Source organism: Erythrolamprus reginae, chromosome 6 (genome assembly GCF_031021105.1).
Source record: "Erythrolamprus reginae isolate rEryReg1 chromosome 6, rEryReg1.hap1, whole genome shotgun sequence".
NCBI classification, from domain to species: Eukaryota; Metazoa; Chordata; class Lepidosauria; order Squamata; family Dipsadidae; genus Erythrolamprus; species Erythrolamprus reginae.
In genome coordinates this window covers 33,169,495-33,188,580 of record NC_091955.1, presented here as the reverse complement: position 1 = coordinate 33,188,580, position 19,086 = coordinate 33,169,495, and the positions used below count along the sequence as shown (strand labels likewise).

The following is a 19,086-nucleotide window of genomic DNA, read 5'->3' as shown; positions in this document are numbered from 1 at the left end:
GCTAGTGAGGGGTCATGTGTTTGCTCTTGTAAAAAGGAATAATATAAGTCTATGACAAATTCTCTTAGTCTAAAACTTTTCAAGGATCGAGAGTATTAGTTTTTCAACTTTGAATATCTTCTTCAGGAATAACAATGGCAGGTGGAGTGTGAAGTGGGAATTTTAATTTTTTATCCCACCTTTAGTGTTTATAAATATCTCAAGGTGACAAACGTATCTAATACACTTTTCTCCTCCTATTTTCCCAACAACAACCCTGAAATAAACCAATGTTTAAGTGTTCAGGAACTTAGGTACTTTTCGAGATATCAGTTGAACAAATAATGTAAATAGACATTAAGGTCACAGTTGCTTTAGAATTATATGATTTTAACTATTTATTTAGATAACTGGAAGGAGCCTGGGAAATTTGAACTTTTTTTAATCAAATGGAAATAGAAATTGGAATGAGAGGAGTAAATCTGGAATGAAAGTCAAGAATCCTTGATATTTCTGTTTGAAAACCAAAAAAACCACAATGTCTATTACTATTTTAACTAAACTTAGCAGGAATATAATTAATTATCATGATGAAAATAATATGTTTATTTTCAGAATGTTTAAAAAGATATATGGTTTCAATAGAAATTACAGTAAAATAACATTTTGCTATTCATCTGCCCTGCTGCTAATCCTGCGCAGGCAGATTATTGAACTCTCCACCTTATATGTGAGAAAGCTGATATTCTGTTTAGAGAGGGAAGGCAGACAGAAAGGAAAGAGGAAAGAAGGAAGGCATTAGTTTGCCTTTTCTGCTTGTAAACTAGAATACAGATCTTCTTATGCTCTTTTTTAAGAATACTTTGAAATCTGCACTGGGATATTTCAGAATTCACTTCTGAGGGGAGAGAAATCTATATAGATTTGCACCTTCAGATTCTATTTTTTTTTAGTATAGCTCAGTGACTACTTTACCACATACCAATCTAGAAGAGTTTAGAAGATACGTAATATGTGAAACTTTACCTTTATTTATTAAAGTCAAAATGATTTATTCAGCAACAACTTCAAGAGTTTTACAAGAAACAGCAAGAGCAGTTACATCTTCAGCTTTTGCAGCAGCAGCAACAACAGCAGCAGCAACAACAACAACAACAACAACAGCAGCAACAGCAACAGCAGCAGCAGCAGCAGCAGCAGCAGCACCCAGGAAAGCAAGCAAAAGAGGTAGAGCCTAAATAACTAATCAATAAATTATTTCTGCAAGTAGGTAAGCTGGGGGCGGGGGGGGGAGTAAGTTACTCTGATTATGTTGATTTTTGTTTGGTGTTTTTTTTTTTTTCAAAGGTCATCTTTATAAGAAGCTAGTGGTATTGAAATAATTCCAAGATAGCTCATGCAGACAATGTTATGTATAAATAATACCCCCCTTAGGATATATTTATATAGAGAATATCTTGGTTGAACTAAAATATCTATAGATACAGATTTTGCTTCTTAAGAATTATTCCATAATTGAAGAGGTTGGGAAAAATGCTCTCTGCTGTGATTGCAGAAATCACCACCAGGAAGTGACAGCTGTATCCATGGAGATTCTGGTTCATACAAGGCATTCTCTGTGCAAAAATGTCCTTGGGGAACATTGCAAGAAGACAAAACTGACTTCGTGAAATGGCCCATAGAATTGGTAAGATGATCAGACAGATTGCTAGAAAGATAGAATAAATATGATCCAATAAATAGTTGGATTACACAGACTGAAGGTTATACAGAATGATTTTTATATTGGGCATAATATTCATATTGAGTATTCTGAATATTCATTCAATAAAATAAGGGAATCTATGCAATTTTATATTTCAGTATTTTAAAATTTAAAGAACTGATTTATATAATAAAGGATAGGATTTTAATAGTTCATTTAAAATCTTTTCATGAGAATACTATAGTTCTTAGCCCTTTCATCTTGAAGGTCAGTGGTTAAATACATTAAATATCAATAACAATTGAAATAGAACGCCACAGCTTATTTTGTTTGCAGTTATGGAGGATGAGTTTGCCATCCAATTCTATTATTTTTCAATGCTCATACAGTGGTGAACAAAGTACTGATTGACTGATATAAGTAAGGGAGTTTGAACTGATAAAGGACTTATCTTCTTTTTGTGATATCCCTAGTTCAAAAATGGATTGGATAATAATGGCTAGTAGAAAGGTATAAAAAAATTGGGCATAGATTTTGAAGTCACAGACCCTGATTAATGAACTGTTACTGTACATTTGGAATGGTGAGTAGAAAGTTGCAGTTTGATGTGCTCATAAATCAACCTGACAAGCCAGTATCTCAGGCCTATCTTGCACCTGTCAGCTGACTGCATCAGCTATAAACATAATACAAACAAAACATGTTTAAGTAGGTAAATTGATCAGCAGGTATCCTAGACATTGTCTTGTAGCTGCCCATTATGCAAACATGCACGATCCATTTCTGACCTCCCAAGGCATTGTTTCTGTTTGGATTTGTAAATAGAATTTCAGACAGCTATCAAGTACAGAATAGAAATTGCTCCCTTATTTCTCCTGAGGCTCTGAGCAATCCACACGACTTGCTCCATTATGCAGCCTGTTTTCCAGTGAGTGGACCAGAAGTTTCTCTTCTAGTCCAATTTTTTTTTTTAAAAAAAGGAAAGGTCTTCCACAGCAGCTTGTCTTTCTCTGAAGTGTGACTACATCCTTATATCCTCCTGAGCTTAAAGAACTCTGGCTTGTCTTGTAACGCCTCACAAAATTGGAAGTTAGCATTTTCCTTTATAATAGGATGCTTCTTTACCGTGAATATAATGCTAGGTACCTAATGTATTCCAACAAGTGCAGCAAAGGCACTAACAGGCTAGTAAAATGAAGGCTACATCCCAGTTTACTAATAGATCACTGGAGATTTCCTTTATGGGCTACTGCAGATCATAGTTACTCAGCTGGAAAAATAAGACTGCTTTTGAATTAAAGTTTGATATAAAGAATTACCATATACCTTCAGCCAAGATATATTTGTACTTAGATGTCATGAAGTTCTTTAAGTTGAAAACATGGTTTTCTTCTTTCTTCTGACTCTTTGCTAAAAAAAAAATCCTAAAAGCATATCATCTTTCCCACTAAAATTTGATTATTTGTAAAGCAAGTTTCTTTTTTAAGAAACAAGACCTGTTTCTACAACAAATTATCTATTACTATTTAATCACTGGAATAAACCAGAGCTATTGACTGAATCTTACCTTTTTCACTTCTCCGTTGCATTTGTTCTTCTGTTTTGCAGCAGCAACAGCAGCAGCAGCAGTTGGCAGCCCAGCAGCTTGTCTTCCAGCAGCAGCTCCTCCAAATGCAACAACTTCAACAGCAGCAACATCTGCTGAATCTTCAGCGTCAGGGAATCATTTCCATTCCTCCTGGCCAGCCCGCTCTTCCTGTCCAGTCATTGCCACAGGGTATGATATGACTGATTTCTAGATCACAGCTACTTCCGATTGTAGCTTCATCGTGATCTCAAACTTGCTATTTCACATCTTTACTTAGTTTGATTATTCAAATATTTCAAATTAATTAATTTTATTCAGGAGGCTGTTCGTGTGAGCAGTGTTTGGTATTTTCAAATGTGTCATTTTTCTAGAAGAATGTCATTTGGGAATGTTTCATCTTTACAAGCTGAAAAATATTGCAATTTGTGTTCTATTTAATTAAAAACAAAGGGGGTAGGAGGAAATACCTGAAATTAAGGTTAAATTGCCAAAACGTTTTGATATATTATATTAATGGTGACAGTGCCGTATAGTTATTTTAGGCCAAGGATGTGTGAATCTATCCAAACATAGCACATGTTAATATATAAGCATATATAAGTCAGTTCAACCAGTATCATTACTCCTTTGAAACTGTAAAAGCAGAATTTTTACACTTTTTGAAGTATGTTTTGTGTTATTTTCATGATTGAAAATAATTTAGTTAACAATTTCCCATGATTTCACTGTTTTGTTTTTAATCGATATTACAGCTCAGGGATATAGGATGGAAGCTGTTAGGAATAAGCAGTTTCTCTGAGAGCTGTTTGGCATATAAAGTATATTCAGGTTTTTTAAATACAAATTCCTTTTGCATTCCTACTTTTGACATAATTTCTTTTACCATAAACATTTTACCATAAACATTTTTTTTATATTTATGAAAAGAGAGTGCTATATCTTTGGGTTGTAAAATACTTTTGTTCTTTACTAAGGAGTTATGGATAAGATAATGTTTCTCTTTCACAACTGCACCTTTTTGTATGGAGAGATGACACAGATACAGTCTTTCCAATAACAAGTATATTCTACTTTTTCTATAATTTTCATCTCAGAATTAGATTGGAATCTGGAATCAACTACAGAATTGATTAACAAATCATTACTGTTGTTTGACAATATAAGAATTAAAAATGACTATAGCTCAGCAGATGTACATATCCTTGGAGAAACAACAGCAACTTATTACACTCCACAAATTCCATAATTCTCCCATGAAAAATTACAATTCAATTAAGAGGATTGTTTTTTGAGAGGTATGTGCATGTCGGACATCTTTGTCCTAAAGCACATAAATGTAATGCACATAAATACTTAGCTTAAGTTGAAACTTACTGTCAGACATGATTAGAACCTTAGAGATTTCTGCAAATTTTAAAAATTCTGATAATATTTTTGATTAATGGAATAATTTTAATTAATCATAAATTTTCATCATTTGACATTAATTTCAATGCAGGTGAAAATCATATGAATGTATCCATATGTTCTTTAAATTTATAATGAGATCAAATCTCCCAAGTGGGGCAGAAATGGTATGTTTTGATCCAGGTTAAAAGATATATGATTCAGTAAGAAAGGGTGTAATTATTTTTATTATTGGCTTACATTTATGTACCTTTTAAAGAAAAAAGGGAATAAAAGCAAAAAAGCAAAATAAAAAGAAAAACCCCCAAATGAAGTAGTTGCTTTTTGAGTGTAGTTTAAAGTAATGGAAATTGAAAGTACTCACCTGTTGTTATTATAAGGTATTAGTAGCTACTCATTCTTTAAGATGAATCAAATCAATTTAAAAGATAGATAACACTTCCACCACATATTTTATATTCCAGGTAGGGTTTTCCTCAATTCAACAATTCAAGAATTAAGGAAGATTGATCCTCCACTCATGTCTAGCTTTAGGTTAAATATTTTATTATTATTATTATTTTTATTATTATTATTATTATTATTTATTAGATTTGTATGCCGCCCCTCTCCGTAGACACAACAAATATAATAAATTTAAAAAATTAAAAACCCCATTATTGAAGCAGACATACTATACATAAATTGTATAGGTCTGGGGGAGGGGGGAATGCCTCAATTCCCCCATGCCTGACGGCAGATGTGAGTTTTACAGAGTTTACGGAAGGCAAGGAGGGTGGGGGCAGTTCTAATCTCCGGGGGAGCTGGTTCCAGAGAGTCGGGGCCGCCACAGAGAAGGCCTTTCCACTGGGACCTGACAGGCGACATTGTTTAGTCAATGGGACCCAGAGAAGGCCAACTCTGTGGGACCTAATCGGTCGCTGGGATTCGTGCAGCAGAAGGCGGTCCCGAAGATATTCTGGTCCAATGCCATGAAGGGCTTTATAGGTCATAACCAACACTTTGAATTGTGACCGGAAATTGATTGGCAACCAATGCAGACTGCGGAGTGTTGCTGTAACATGGGCATACCTAGGGAAGCCCATGATTGCTCTCGCAGCTGCATTCTGCACGATCTGAAGTTTCCGAACACTTTTCAAAGGTAGCCCCATGTAGAGAGCATTACAGTAGTCAAATCTCGAGGTAATGAGGGCATGAGTGACTGTGAGCAGTGAGTCCCGGTCCAAATAGGGCCGTAACTGGTGTACCAGGCGAACCTGGGCAAATGTCCCCCTCGCCACAGCTGAAAGATGGTTCTCTAATGTGAGCTGTGGATCGAGAAGGACGCCCAAGTTGCGGACCCTCTCTGAGGGGGTCAATAATTCCCCCCCCCCCAGGGTTATCGACGGACAGATGGAATTATCCTTGGGAGGCAGAACCCACAGCCACTCCATCTTATCCGGGTTGAGTTTGAGTCTGTTGACACCCATGCAGACCCCAACAGCCTCCAGGCACCAGCACATCACTATCATTATCTCAGTAGCAATGTTTGAATAACTAAGCTTGAAACTTCCAAGAATGACAAATGTTTAGATTGTGGGTGTTTCAAAGAATTCAGTGAAGAATCATGTTATGATTTCAAAGTTTTTTTTTCTTATACTATAAATGCCCAAGGAGTTTGATTCCACATGAAAATTCTTACATAAATATTCAATTATAATTTTTAAAATTTGAAGTTTAATATGGTTCTTGTATTTAAAATGTGTGGCTCCTCCAGATATATAATAATAAAATTAGTTACTAGGATATGAATCATGTTTCCAGCTTCTCAAACTGAGCTCCAGAAAATCAAGATAAATTACTTGATTTCTCCCAAGCAAAAGGGACTAAAGCCTTCTCTCTTCCTGGGCCTGCAGATAAAGAAAATGTCTTTTATGCATTCCAAGAAAGCATTGACGCCTGGCTTGAATAATTTTTTTCTGCTTTTGCTCTTTATCTTCTTTTTAATAGGGTACTTTTCTTTTATTGTTGTATACATTGATTGCCCATCTCCATGTCAGAGTATTGCCCTAAGAAACAATGCTCATATGATGTCATTGATCATTCTTTTGTGCAGTGCTTAAAGTATGAAGGGACTATTATATTCTATTTATTCTAATAATTCTGATTATTTGTCTAAATGTTGAAATACTGCTGAACAATTAACCTTTTCTGCCACTATCATTATTGAAACTCCCCATTTCATAAGAGAGTTGCTTGAATTAAAAGGAGATAATTGGCTAATGGCAAGTCCCCTGGAAAAATGTCAACTTGCTCTTCTAGACAATCCTCACATTCAGTTAAAGCAGAGCTTTAACTCAGCCACCTTTCTTCTCCAACTGGAACAAGATATTGCACATGATTGTGTTCAGACCATTTCTTCTTTTTTTTGTATTTTTTTATGTTTTCCACATTAAAAACATACATACAACATCACCTTCAATACAACTTAATAAGCATATATAATCTCTTAAATATAATAAGATAGGTTACATTCCAATTTGCTTTCCCTTATTCAGTCTGCCTCAATCTTTCCTCTTCCCACTGCCCTCTTTCTATCCCAGGTGGCTATTCTACCTCTACTTCCTACTTTCTTACACCTTCTTTCCCTTTTTCTGCTACTATTTCCCCCTCTTTCCTTTCATCTCCAATTCCTCCTACACTCTCTCCCCTTTCTCTCCTTTTTTTCTTTACGCCCTCAAAATCCTTCTTTGACCGAATAATTCTATTTCTATTACAGGATAGACTGAAAAGCTTCTTTGAATTGTACCCTTTATAATCATCATTCCTATTTCTTAATTTCATATCCATTCTATTTATATCTTTACTTTTGATATATTTTATTTGTCTCATGCTGCCTCCTTTGTCTAGTTTCATGACCTGGATTACACAAATTATTTTATCTTCCAATTAAATGTATCACTATTGCTTACTTCCTCTGCTAGTTATTTTATCTCTTACTTCTTAAATCTAAGCTGTAGTGCTTCCTTCTCTTCTGTACTTTCTTTGGTCATCATTCATTTTTCTTAGTCCCTATTTTTTTTCATAACTAAATGCCCCCTAAAATTCCATATTTACTTATATTTAAAGTAAAATATCAATTCATCTTAAGTTCTATATATATTGTTTCAAATTAATATCCTATACAATGAAGAAGGAAATAGTAATTATTCAAGTTCCAAAATTTCCACACACTAACTCATTTCATTCATTTTTCATTGTAATCATTTCCTCTGGTGGTACAAATATATGTTTACCAATTTTAATTTTAATTTAACAAGCCCAGATTATACCAATGTATAATATAGTTTTCATTTCCCAAATTACCATCTATTTGTATAAATAATTATATTTAAATGTTTAGATCTTTAAATAAAAACTTTTTCATTCTCAATATTAATAATCATCAAATGTATTCACAAGAAAATAATAATTATTCAAATTCCAAAATTTCCACACATTAACTCATTTCATTCATTTTTTGGTTGCGATTTATCATTCCCTCTGGTAGAACAAATATATTTTTGAATTTAATCCATCAAGTCAGGCTTATATGAATCTATAATATAATTGTGGTTTCCCCAAAATTACTATCTATTTATATAAATAATTATATTTAATAATTATATTAAATTTTAAATATTTAATAAATCTTGTTCATTATCAATATTAATTATCATCATCAAATATATTCACAAACATGCTGCATCATCATGTGTAAAGAAAAAACCCTATTTCTCTCCATCAACTTTTTTCACTAATACTCGTTATCACACACACACACAAATGAAAAAGAAAGAAAAATATTGCATAGTAATCAAATAACATATTCTTTAAATTTCCATTCTCTTTTCACTTTTTCCTAACTTCCCCATATTTTCTTTCTTGTAATTTTGTACCCCCAATTTCTTTACCTCTCCCACATTTGTCCCTTTTTATATATATGAATTTTCCTTCAGCTCTTCTTAATCCCTTCCCCCGGCTTCCTCCTTCTTTTTAAAAAAAAATCCCATACCCAATACCTATGTCCTCACCTTATTTTGGGGGGTCACTATTAACCGCAGTGTAATCATCATAAAATTCAATATAACCATTGGTCTGTCCATTTTCAAAGTCCTCTTTTCTTTCATCCTTTAATTCTCTGTCTTCTTCCACCTACTCTTCCTGTTCTGATTTCTTCTCCTCTCCGCTGTCTTGTTTTTTATTCCTTGCCATCATGTTTTCAAAATCCTTATTGTCATCTATTGCTTTCTCTTTTTCTTTTCTAACCCCATCTGCAAACTCCAAAAAACATATCTTTAAATCTTCTCAATAATCTTTAAAGAAGGCTACAAACTCCTCATATTCACATGCCTTCATCACAAGTTTTTACAATGTCCAGCTGACAAGAAATATCTATCCCACAGCCTAATATAATCCTCTTCATTCCACACTAAATAAAGTGTCCATTTGTAACATTTAATCTTTAAGATTTAGTATATTGAAATTCATTCCAAGTTCATTCAGTCCCAGTAGATGAAGATAGTCGGTTTTATTTAAGATAAGAACAAGTTGTTCCCTGCTTTATATTTTCTCAGACTGACCAAAATAGTTCCTCAGTTCAAGGTCAGCAGCTGTTTAAATATCCACAAAAGTCTTCTACAATTAAAATGGTTCCTACAACCATCAGGTGGCACTCTTCATTAATTCCACAAATCTTTCTGTTCATCACTATGCTTATATTTTTAAATCAGTTGAAATTAAACCAAATATTTTCTTAATTCAAAGTTATTCAGTATTCTCAGAGTTCTCAAAAATTGGGCTTTAGTTACTGCCTTCTATAAAATTGTTCCTCTATAATCTTCTATTGCTAAGTAGTTGCTTCATTATTTTTCAGTCCGTTTGTTCCCCTTTTAGACCTAGAAAAAAAGTCCCAAAGCTCTTCTTCAACAATATAACTCATCAGCTTTAACTTCTGTTCTTCTACTCTTCTCTCCAGCACTTATCTTGATATTTCCTTTCCAGATGACATCTGATCTTCAAGCAACTCAATCAGACCATTCATAGCCACAGCGAATTGAATGACTTTTACAAGTTGTTTTCTGATGCTGCCGGTTGAGAGTTCTTTGTCGGCTCCCTGGGAGTTTTGCCACCCTATCCCAGGTCTTGGATGGTGTCTTTCTTCTTCACCACTCCTTCAGGATGGTTCTGACCTGGTTCTAATCGAACCAGGTCCCCAGGCGACAGGAGAACTCCGTGTCACTATGGCACTTGGCCACGCCCTCTTCCATGTTCATTCCCATTTTCTCCCATGTTCAACACTCCCATTTCTGAGGTATTTTCTCGGCACCCAGGTTTGACCTGAAGAATGCAGATAGTGATATACAGATGGCATCAGCTTCATATGTTAGGGAGAACAAGCTGGCTCTCCGAGTTGGAGCTTCAGCTCAGAAAGCTGAATGTATCACCTTGACTAGAACCTTAAAGTTGGTGGAAGGTACAATTGTCAATATTTATACTGATAATAAATTTGATTTTGGAGGTTCTCGACACCTTATAGAAAGAGGATGGGTTATTAACTGCAAGGAAACTCCATTAAATGTGGGACAATAAGCATAGATTTTTATTGGATGCTGTTTTGCTTCCTAGAAAGCTGCTGTTATACATGTAAGGGCCATAGTAAGAATGATAATAAGTACAATTGAGGCAATAGTCTTACCAATTACACCACCAAATCTGATGCTTCAGTGCTCTCAGTACATGAGTTATGGACCCTTTTGAGAGAATTAAATGCAAGCATAATTGGGATTCAAAAGCCATGGGTGAATTTCTGTTAATGGACCAAATTTGTTCAAGAATCTTTGATAAATTTCTTAGTTATGTAATGTGTTATTTGTAAATAACCCCCCCCCCAAAAAAACCCTATGCAATCCTATACCCTTGTGCTTCAATACGTGATGTTTGCTCAGTGATTCTTTATAAAATTCCCGTTGTTCACGAGGCCTAGGCTGCTCATAACTCCCTGCTAAGTTTCTGAGGAGTGTTTGTATTGGAAGGAGTGAATCTCTTGGGGCCCAAGAGACTATGGAAGATTAAAGAAATTTAGGATTTGATGGTTTATGCTTTATACTAAGCCGAAGAATCTTGGAAAAATATATGATATTCATCAGTTATCTTCCAAAAAGTCCAAAAAGAGTTATTTCCTTGAGCTTCTGTATTAGACCTTTTGGAAATAAGGGGATCTAAGTCCAAAGGTTTCAGAGAACCACCGCTCAATTAATATGCTTTCTTTGTCAGAGATATTAGGGGAACACAGGCAGGAAGACTTTTGTCTCTCAGCTCTTCCACAAAGGCCGCTATCTGCACCCATAGTAAAAATTACAAGTCAGAGGGAGATCTGTGCCATTTTTTAATTGATACTGGGACATGCCACTAAGTACTCCACTGTCTGCTGGATGGGTTGAAATATCTTTTTTGAAATGCACAGTCTCTGTGCACCCCTATTAATGTTGAAGCTTTGCAGGACTTGAAATCTCTTATTGAAAACGTTCTTACTTATGGGCTCATTGCAATACACCAATATGACCTGTCAAAAAATCTGATGGCTCTTATCCTTTTTGTCAAGATTTAAAGGCCATCAATCAGATTATAGTTATGCTGCATCAGATGGTACCTAATCCATACACTCTGATCAGTCAGTTACATCTAATCTTATTGGTATACAGTTGTAGACTTCAAAAATGCCTTCTGTTCCCTTTAGCATTGTGGTAGCATAATTGCCAGTGTTTTGGGTGGACATTGGTAATCTGTATACTTTTTAATTTGGAATCAAATTTGATTTTGAGAGAGAAAATATTATTGTTCAGTGTAATGGAGGACTTTAGGAAAAGGAGGGGAATAGTCTTGTTATTTCTAGTTCAGATAGCATATTTTTAAAGAAATTGGTTGTTTGAATCAATTTCTCTAGAATTTGTTGCAGCAGAGGCGGAGTAACAACACGGACACAGAGAGCTGGATTTAAAATTGGATCATTTTATTAAAATAAATTTGCATAATTTATTCATTAAATTAGCATAATTTAACTAAACCTAACAAGGACCCGCAGGGTCAAACAATTACTTCCGGGGCGGAAATGACGTCAGAAAAACTTCTGGGGCAACTATGGGCGTAGCTCCATGCTAATCCAGGTAAAGGGCCCCGCCCTCACCTGGATCCCAGCCATGCACCTGCATGTGGGAGGTCTCGCCGTCTATCCCCTTCAAGGGGATAGAAATGGGTGGGACCCAAGGACAGGTTCCCCCCAATTGCTCAGATCAAACTAAAGGCACCATGAGCCTTTGGAGAGAACCTGTCAATCATCCCCAAAGATGCCCAACGGAGAACACGCAGTTGCTAAACACCACCCAATTTCCGCCCCTAACCTGCCTACCCAAATGACCAAAGGTAAGCCAATTTAGACTAATTGGGGAGCGAAGTACCTCCTAACCATCCATCCGTCACCACAGTGTGGAATAGGCGAAAAAACGGTTGCAGAAAATACTGAGACCTCCAAAAATTCCTATTTGGCCCCCTAGGGGCGACCCACAGTGGCACACTGAAAGATAGGGAGGGCGGGCGGGTGTTCGCTTGCTCGTCGTCGGGGCGAAAAGGAGGCCCCAAGCCTGCGCAGCCTCTTTTATAGGGCTGGCAGGCTCTGCCCCCGACGATGTCATCGGCCTTGGCCGGGATCTCACGAAATCTCGCGAGATCCCAGCCCTCAAAATGGCGGCTACGCCGAGGGCCGTGTCTCCCTGGCCCTGCGGCAAATCTGGGCCGGGGATGACTCACCGGCCACGCATTGCAGCAGAGGCGGAGTAACGACAGAGACACACAGAGCTGGATTTAAAATTGGGTCATTTTATTAAAATAAATTTGCATAATTTATTCATTAAATTAGCATAATTTAACTAAACCCAACAAGGACCCGCAGGGTCAAACAATTACTTCCGGGGCGGAAATGACGTCAGAAAAACATCCGGGGCAACTATGGGCATAGCTCCATGCTAATCCAAGTGAAGGGCCCCGCCCTCACCTGGATCCCAGCCATGCACCGGCATGTGGGAGGTCTCGCTGTCTAACCCCTACAAGGGGATAGAAATGGGCGGGACCCAAGGATAGGTTCCCCCCAAATTGCTCAGATCGAACTAAAGGCACCATGAGCCTTTGGAGAGAACCTGTCGATTATCCCCAAAGATGCCCAACGGAGAACACACAGTTGCTAAACACCACCCAATTTCCGCCCCTAACCTGCCACGGAGGGGGGTCAGATCTCTATCTTGGCCCTCGGACTCCCCCCTATACCTGCACCAGCTCGCGCAGGGACCTCTGCGGGTCCGGTAAAAGATGGTGTTCTCCTGTTCTGACAGGGGAACGCCGCCAGCGCATTGAAGCCACGGCTGAGCAAACGCAATATCGCGATGGGAAACCACTACCTCACCCGACTCTCTAACCAGTTTGCCAAAGGCCCTATACCTTTTTCACCTGACCTTATGAATGGTGCTAGGGGAAATGGCGTCCCTCAAAATCCGTGGAAGGATTTCAGACTAGCCACTTCTGTGGCTGGCCAACTAGGCGAACAACCGCAGGTCTTTGCAAGCCTGGCAAAAACCTTGCCAGGCCACCAATACATAATGTGAAGAACTGCAGGTCTTCACGTGCCTGACAATTCAATGACAGGCAACCAGGAAAAGAGGCGAAGAGCCGCAGGTCTTCGCGGGCCTGACTATTCAATGACAGGCCACCAACATACAAGGCGAAGAACTGCAGGTCTTCGCATGCCTGACAATTCAATGACAGGCCACCAATACAGATAAGTCTTGCTCCCTTGAGCAAGGCTAGCCATGTGGGTTTAACCCCATCATGGCACACACTCTGGGGCAGAGGGCCGGGTCCATACATGACGCAACTAGCGCCCTGGTCAAATCCCATCAAAATTTGATAGCGCGGAAGTGGGAACCGTCTTAAGACTACCAGGTACCCCTGACCCATTCTGCCCATTATATAAAGGAGGAAGAGCCGCCACCGAACAGACAACTAATCGGTGGCTGCTACGCTCAATCCTGCCCCCTTTACCCACTGGTCAATTTAAAATGTCTCGCCAATAGGGAGATGCACTTACCTAAATTAAAAGGTCTAAGACTGCAAACCCTCTGAAGTGACCTACCCCTTTAGAGGAGGCTCAAGCCTCACTCACTCGAAGGGCCCTGAAAACTTCACAATGGCCACCGCCTGAAAAGGCGGGCCTCAGACAGAGAGGCGCCCAGGCTGATCCCGAGACTGTTAATGAGGAACTGCTGCTGTACAGTTATGCCTGACTACTGTCTACTGGGGCTAGGTCGTTCCCTAATCCATTCCTCTAGCCTCTTCCAAACGCGGAAATCGCAAGAGGAGTCAGGAAAACCCCTGGCCTTAGAAAGAAAAGCCAGGCCTGCCGTCTAACCTAATAATGTTTACCGATAGGCCGCACTGCTTAAGCAGAGCGCAAAAACTCCCTCACGTGATCAACCATGATGGACCGGGTATGCGGGTAACCTTGGACTGTCCACATTCAACAGAAAACTCGCTACCTGACTACTGATAAAAACCCAAGGGCCGGGCATTACTGAGAGAGCCATGGCCCAACCTAACTCTAACTTCCACTGCTCGGGAGCCCACGCAGGCTCCACAGGTAGCAGGGGAAGGCCTCTGGTGACGCGCAAGCCCATGGAGCCAGTGTCCTAAAACCTGGACAGCTGACCACGGGACAAGGCGTCAGCGATCCCATTATCTATCCCGGGAACGTGCTGTGCCAGAAACAATGCATTTAGAGACAGAGACCTGTACACAACAAAGCGGACAAGCCGTATGACCCTGTCATTTTTAGAAGACAGGCATTCACAATGTGGACTACGGCCAGGTTGTCACACCAAAAGTGCACAGTTCTGTCCCAAAATTGCTCCCCCCAAATCTCTAAAGCTACAACCAATGGGAAGAGTTCTAAGAAGGTCAAATCCTTGACCACTGAAAAGGCCCTCCATTCTGGAGGCCACATGGAATAGCACACTGGTTGCCTAAAATAACCCTGAACCCATGGCTCCCCACGGTGTCCGAACACAGTTGCACTCAGCTTCCAATAGAAGCTCGTGCCTCCAGAAGGACAAACCATTGAAGTGGGGTAAGAAGACCCACCAGACGTGTAGGTCATTCCTGACCCCAGTATATAAACGTGTTCGATGATGGGACAAACGGAGCCCCTTCATTTTTTTTTCCAATAAATTTTATTAATTTTCATAAAATAGACAAAACTGACAGACATACATTTAACATAAAGATGGGGTTGTATTTTCGCCACTTATTCTAGAAGTAAAATTTCAATACAGAAAAAAGAATACATTTAAAAAATACTTAAAATCAGCTTATTATTTTAAATGAAAAGAAGAAATTTGTTTAACTTTTTATAGTAAGTCTTCATGCATAAACTAATTCTAACAAAACTCTTAAATCTTGTCCCTACTAATTCTAACATAACACTTAAGTCATATCTCTACTAATACAATTCTCTTATTTGTTTATTTGTTTATTTTAACTGTTTGTTATTTCTTCTTGTTTATCCATATATACACTTTGTTCCATATTTCATAAAATTCTGTTTCTTCTTGATCTTTTAACCGTCTTGTCATCATATCCATTTCAGCGCAATCTAATATTTTTTTAATAACTTCCTCTTCTTTGGGAATATTTTCCCCTTTCCAATTTTGCGCGTATATTATCCTGGCCGCGGTCAAAATATGAATAACTAAATACAAAATTTCTTTCTTATATTCCCAGTAAATAAAATTCCGGGGTTATTTCTATCTCCTGTTTTACTATTTCTTTTATTATTCTTTCTATCATTTTCCAGTAAAGCTTAACTTTACTACACGTCCACCATTGATGGTAATAGGACCCTATTTCCTTCTTACATTTCCAACATAATGGGGAAGTCTTTGGGAACATTTTTGCTATCCTATTTGGTGGAAGGTGCCACCTATAAAACATTTTAATTTGATTTTCTTTTAGGGAAACTGATTTTGTCATTTTCCAGTTTGAAATCCAAACGTTTTCCCATGTATCTATATCTATTTTTTTACCAATATTTTTACACCAACTTATCATGTTATCCTTTAAGGTCAAATCTATATTTTTGTGGGCAATCAAGTATTTATAAACTTTCCCTATTAATTTAGTCTGATTAGTAATTAATAGATTACCTAAGAAATGTTTATTCTTATTAAAATATATATGTCATACTATCTCTCTGAAATCTAGACTGAATCTGTGCATATTGCCACCAGTCAATTGTGGTCCCTTCTTCTTGTAATTTATTTCTTGACTTTAATTTCATTTGATCATCCAGTAGATCCTTGTATCTTATTGTTTTCATTTCCCTTATTGAATTTGGGTTTGTTATTGCTTCTAAGGGGGAAATCCATTCAGGAATAGTCAAAAAATGATTCTTTTTTATATCTTTCCAGACTTCCAACAAATATTTTCTTATTGCATGTCTTTTAAAATATGTATGTATTTTATCCTTATCATACCATATAAAGGCATGCCAACCAAGCATAAGATCATGTCCTTCTAATTTTAATGTTCTTTTATCTTCTAATACTATCCAATCTCTAATCCATGTTAAGGCGGCTGCCTGGTAATATAATTTCCAATTTGGTAAAGCAAATCCTCCTCTTTCTTTAATATCTTCCAAAATATTTATCTTTATTCTTGCTTTTTTCCCTTGCCATAAATGTTTTTAACTATCATTGTTAAATTTTTGAAAAAATTCCCCCCGGGGTTTATTGGAATAACCTGAAACAAAAACAAAATTTTAGGTAAAATGTTCATCTTAATTGTGGCAATTCTCTCCAAAAAGGATATTTTTAGGTTGTTCCATATTTCTAGATCTTTTTTGATTTCTGCTATTAATTTCATATAATTGTCATTTTTTTAATGATATTGTTTTTGATGTTATCCATATTCCCAAATATTTAACTTTCTTAACTATTTTCATATCTGTAATGCATTCAAGTTTTCTTTCTTGGGTTTTACTCATATTTTTCACTATAAATTGTGTTTTACTCTTATTTATTTTTAATCCTGTGACTTTTCCATATTGTTCTATTGTCTGTATTAATATTGGAGCTGTTATTATCGGATCTTCTATTGTGAAAGTCAAATCATCCGCAAATGCTTGGACTTTATATATATTTTTTTCAATGGTCAAACCTTTTATTTTTGGATCTGCCCTTACTTTTATCAATAAAGTTTCTAAAGATAAGATAAATAATAAGGGTGATATCGGGCATCCTTGTCGAACTCTTTTACTTATTTCAAATGTTTCCAGTTGCTCATTATTTAATATAATTTTTGTTGTTGGTTTTGAATAAATAGCGTCTATTAAATTTACAAATTTGCAAACAGAGCCCCTTCATGCCATGTACACACGCCGGGAAAAGGCCCTGCTGGGGACCACCACCCAGCAGGCAAAATTAAGTAGCCCGGCCAATTCCTGAAGCTGGTGAAGGGTCACCCTACGGCTAGCCAACACTTGGTCCAATTTACCCAGGATCTTAATTAGCTTTTCTAGGGGCAATCTATAGGATTGCTCGACAGAGTCCAATTCAATACCCAAAAGGTAATCCTGGTGGCAGGGCCTTCAGTCTTCTCGGGGGGCAAAAGGAACCCCCAGATGAGCACAAAGGGTCTCAAAGGCCGGCATTAGAGCCAAACATTGCTCTGAATGCACAGGCCCAGCCACCAGGAAATCATCGAGGCAATGAATTACCGAATCAGAACCGGATCGCCTCTTGAGCGCCCACTCCAAGAAGGTGCTGAAGCTCTCAAACAGGGAGCAAGATATAGAGCAGCCCATGGGCAGTGCTCTATCTACACAATAGCCACCTTCAAAGTGAAAAACCAGGAGCCAGAAATCATCCGGGTGTATGGGAAGGAGCCAGAATGCAGACTTAATGTCGCATTTTCCCATGAGGGCTCCTATGCCACACTTCCTACCCTATCCACTGCCACATCAAAGGACGTATAACGAACTGAGCAAAGCTCATCAAGAACCAAATCATTCACTGATTCTCCCTTCGGGAAGGATAAGTGGTAAATCAACTGAAATTCACCACTAGCCTTCTTGGGAACCACCCCCCAGGAGGGACACCCTAAGAGCCGGTGAAGGCGGGTACGGAAAAGGTACCAGTACCCTGCCCTCGGCCCCCTCCTTCTGAAGTTTAGCCCTAACAATGTCTTCATGACCGATAACCGATCTAAGGTTGTCAGACATGAAAGCCTACTTAGGCCCGACATGGGATTCTGAAACCCACAGTAAAAACTCTGTAAGAGGGCAACCGCCCTCCCACAAGGGTGATACTCTCTAAGCAGTTCCTCCAGCGCCCCAAGTCTAATTGGGCTGGTACCCCCCTATATACATATATATATGTGTGTGTGTGTGTGTGTTTTTATGTCGGATCACCCTGGTATATTTCAAGGAACATCACAGCTCCTTTTTGCCTCTAGGCCCAACCCAGGGCCACTTCAAGGCAGTTAATTTATTTATAGCCGACAACTATATTCTGTATGTGTCAAATGTTTTTTTAGCTGGAATTTTAAAATTAAGGGAGACTAGGATGGTCCCATTTCGGCCTTGTTCTGGCCTCATCAGCTAGCCACACCCTTCCTTACTGGGATTTGATCCTGTGGACTCTGCCTTGTAAGGCAGAGACTTAGCAGAGGTGCTATCAGATCAGATCCCTTCCAGCTGTGTACCAGGGAGGGGTTATATGTTTTTTTATGTCGGATCACCCTGGTATATTTCAAGGAACGTCACAGCTCCTTTTTGCCTCTATGCCCAACCCAGGGCCACTTCAAGGCAGTTTATAGCCGACAACTATATTCTGTATGTGTCAAATGTTTTTTTAGCTGGAATTTTAAAATTAAGGGAGACTAGGATGGTCCCATTTTGGCCTTGTTCTGGCCTCATCAGCTAGCGACACCCTTCCTTACTGGGATTTGATCCTGTGGACTCTGCCTTGTAAGGCAGAGACTTAGCAGAGGTGCTATCAGATCAGATCCCTTCCAGCTGTGTACCAGGGAGGGGGTATATGTTTTTTTATGTCGGATCACCCTGGTATATTTCAAGGAACGTCACAGCTCCTTTTTGCCTCTAGGCCCAACCCAGGGCCACTGCAAGGCAGTTAATTTATTTATAGCTGACAACACATACAGAATATAGCTGTTGCTACTCAATGCCAGGTCGGTAGTAAATAAAGCTCTCCTAATCCGGGATTTGATCCTGGATGAGGAGGCCGACCTGGCTTGTGTGACCGAAACCTGGCTGGGCCCGGAGGGAGGA

The 19,086-nt window shown here is 38.3% G+C and overlaps 1 protein-coding gene across 5 annotated transcripts in view; it reads left to right on the top strand.

Moving 5' to 3' along the window:
* Positions 1-19,086, top strand: part of FOXP2 (forkhead box P2) — a 792,940-nt gene that overhangs the window by 667,345 nt on the left and 106,509 nt on the right. For 4 of the 5 annotated variants that reach the window (XM_070755485.1, XM_070755487.1, XM_070755490.1 and 1 more), the window contains 3 exons: positions 1,039-1,206; positions 1,535-1,666; positions 3,293-3,461. In XM_070755485.1, coding sequence (XP_070611586.1) covers positions 1,039-1,206; positions 1,535-1,666; positions 3,293-3,461 — 469 coding nt within the window. The remainder of the gene's footprint in view (positions 1-1,038; positions 1,207-1,534; positions 1,667-3,292; positions 3,462-19,086) is intronic. The other variant, XM_070755486.1, reaches the window with a different exon arrangement.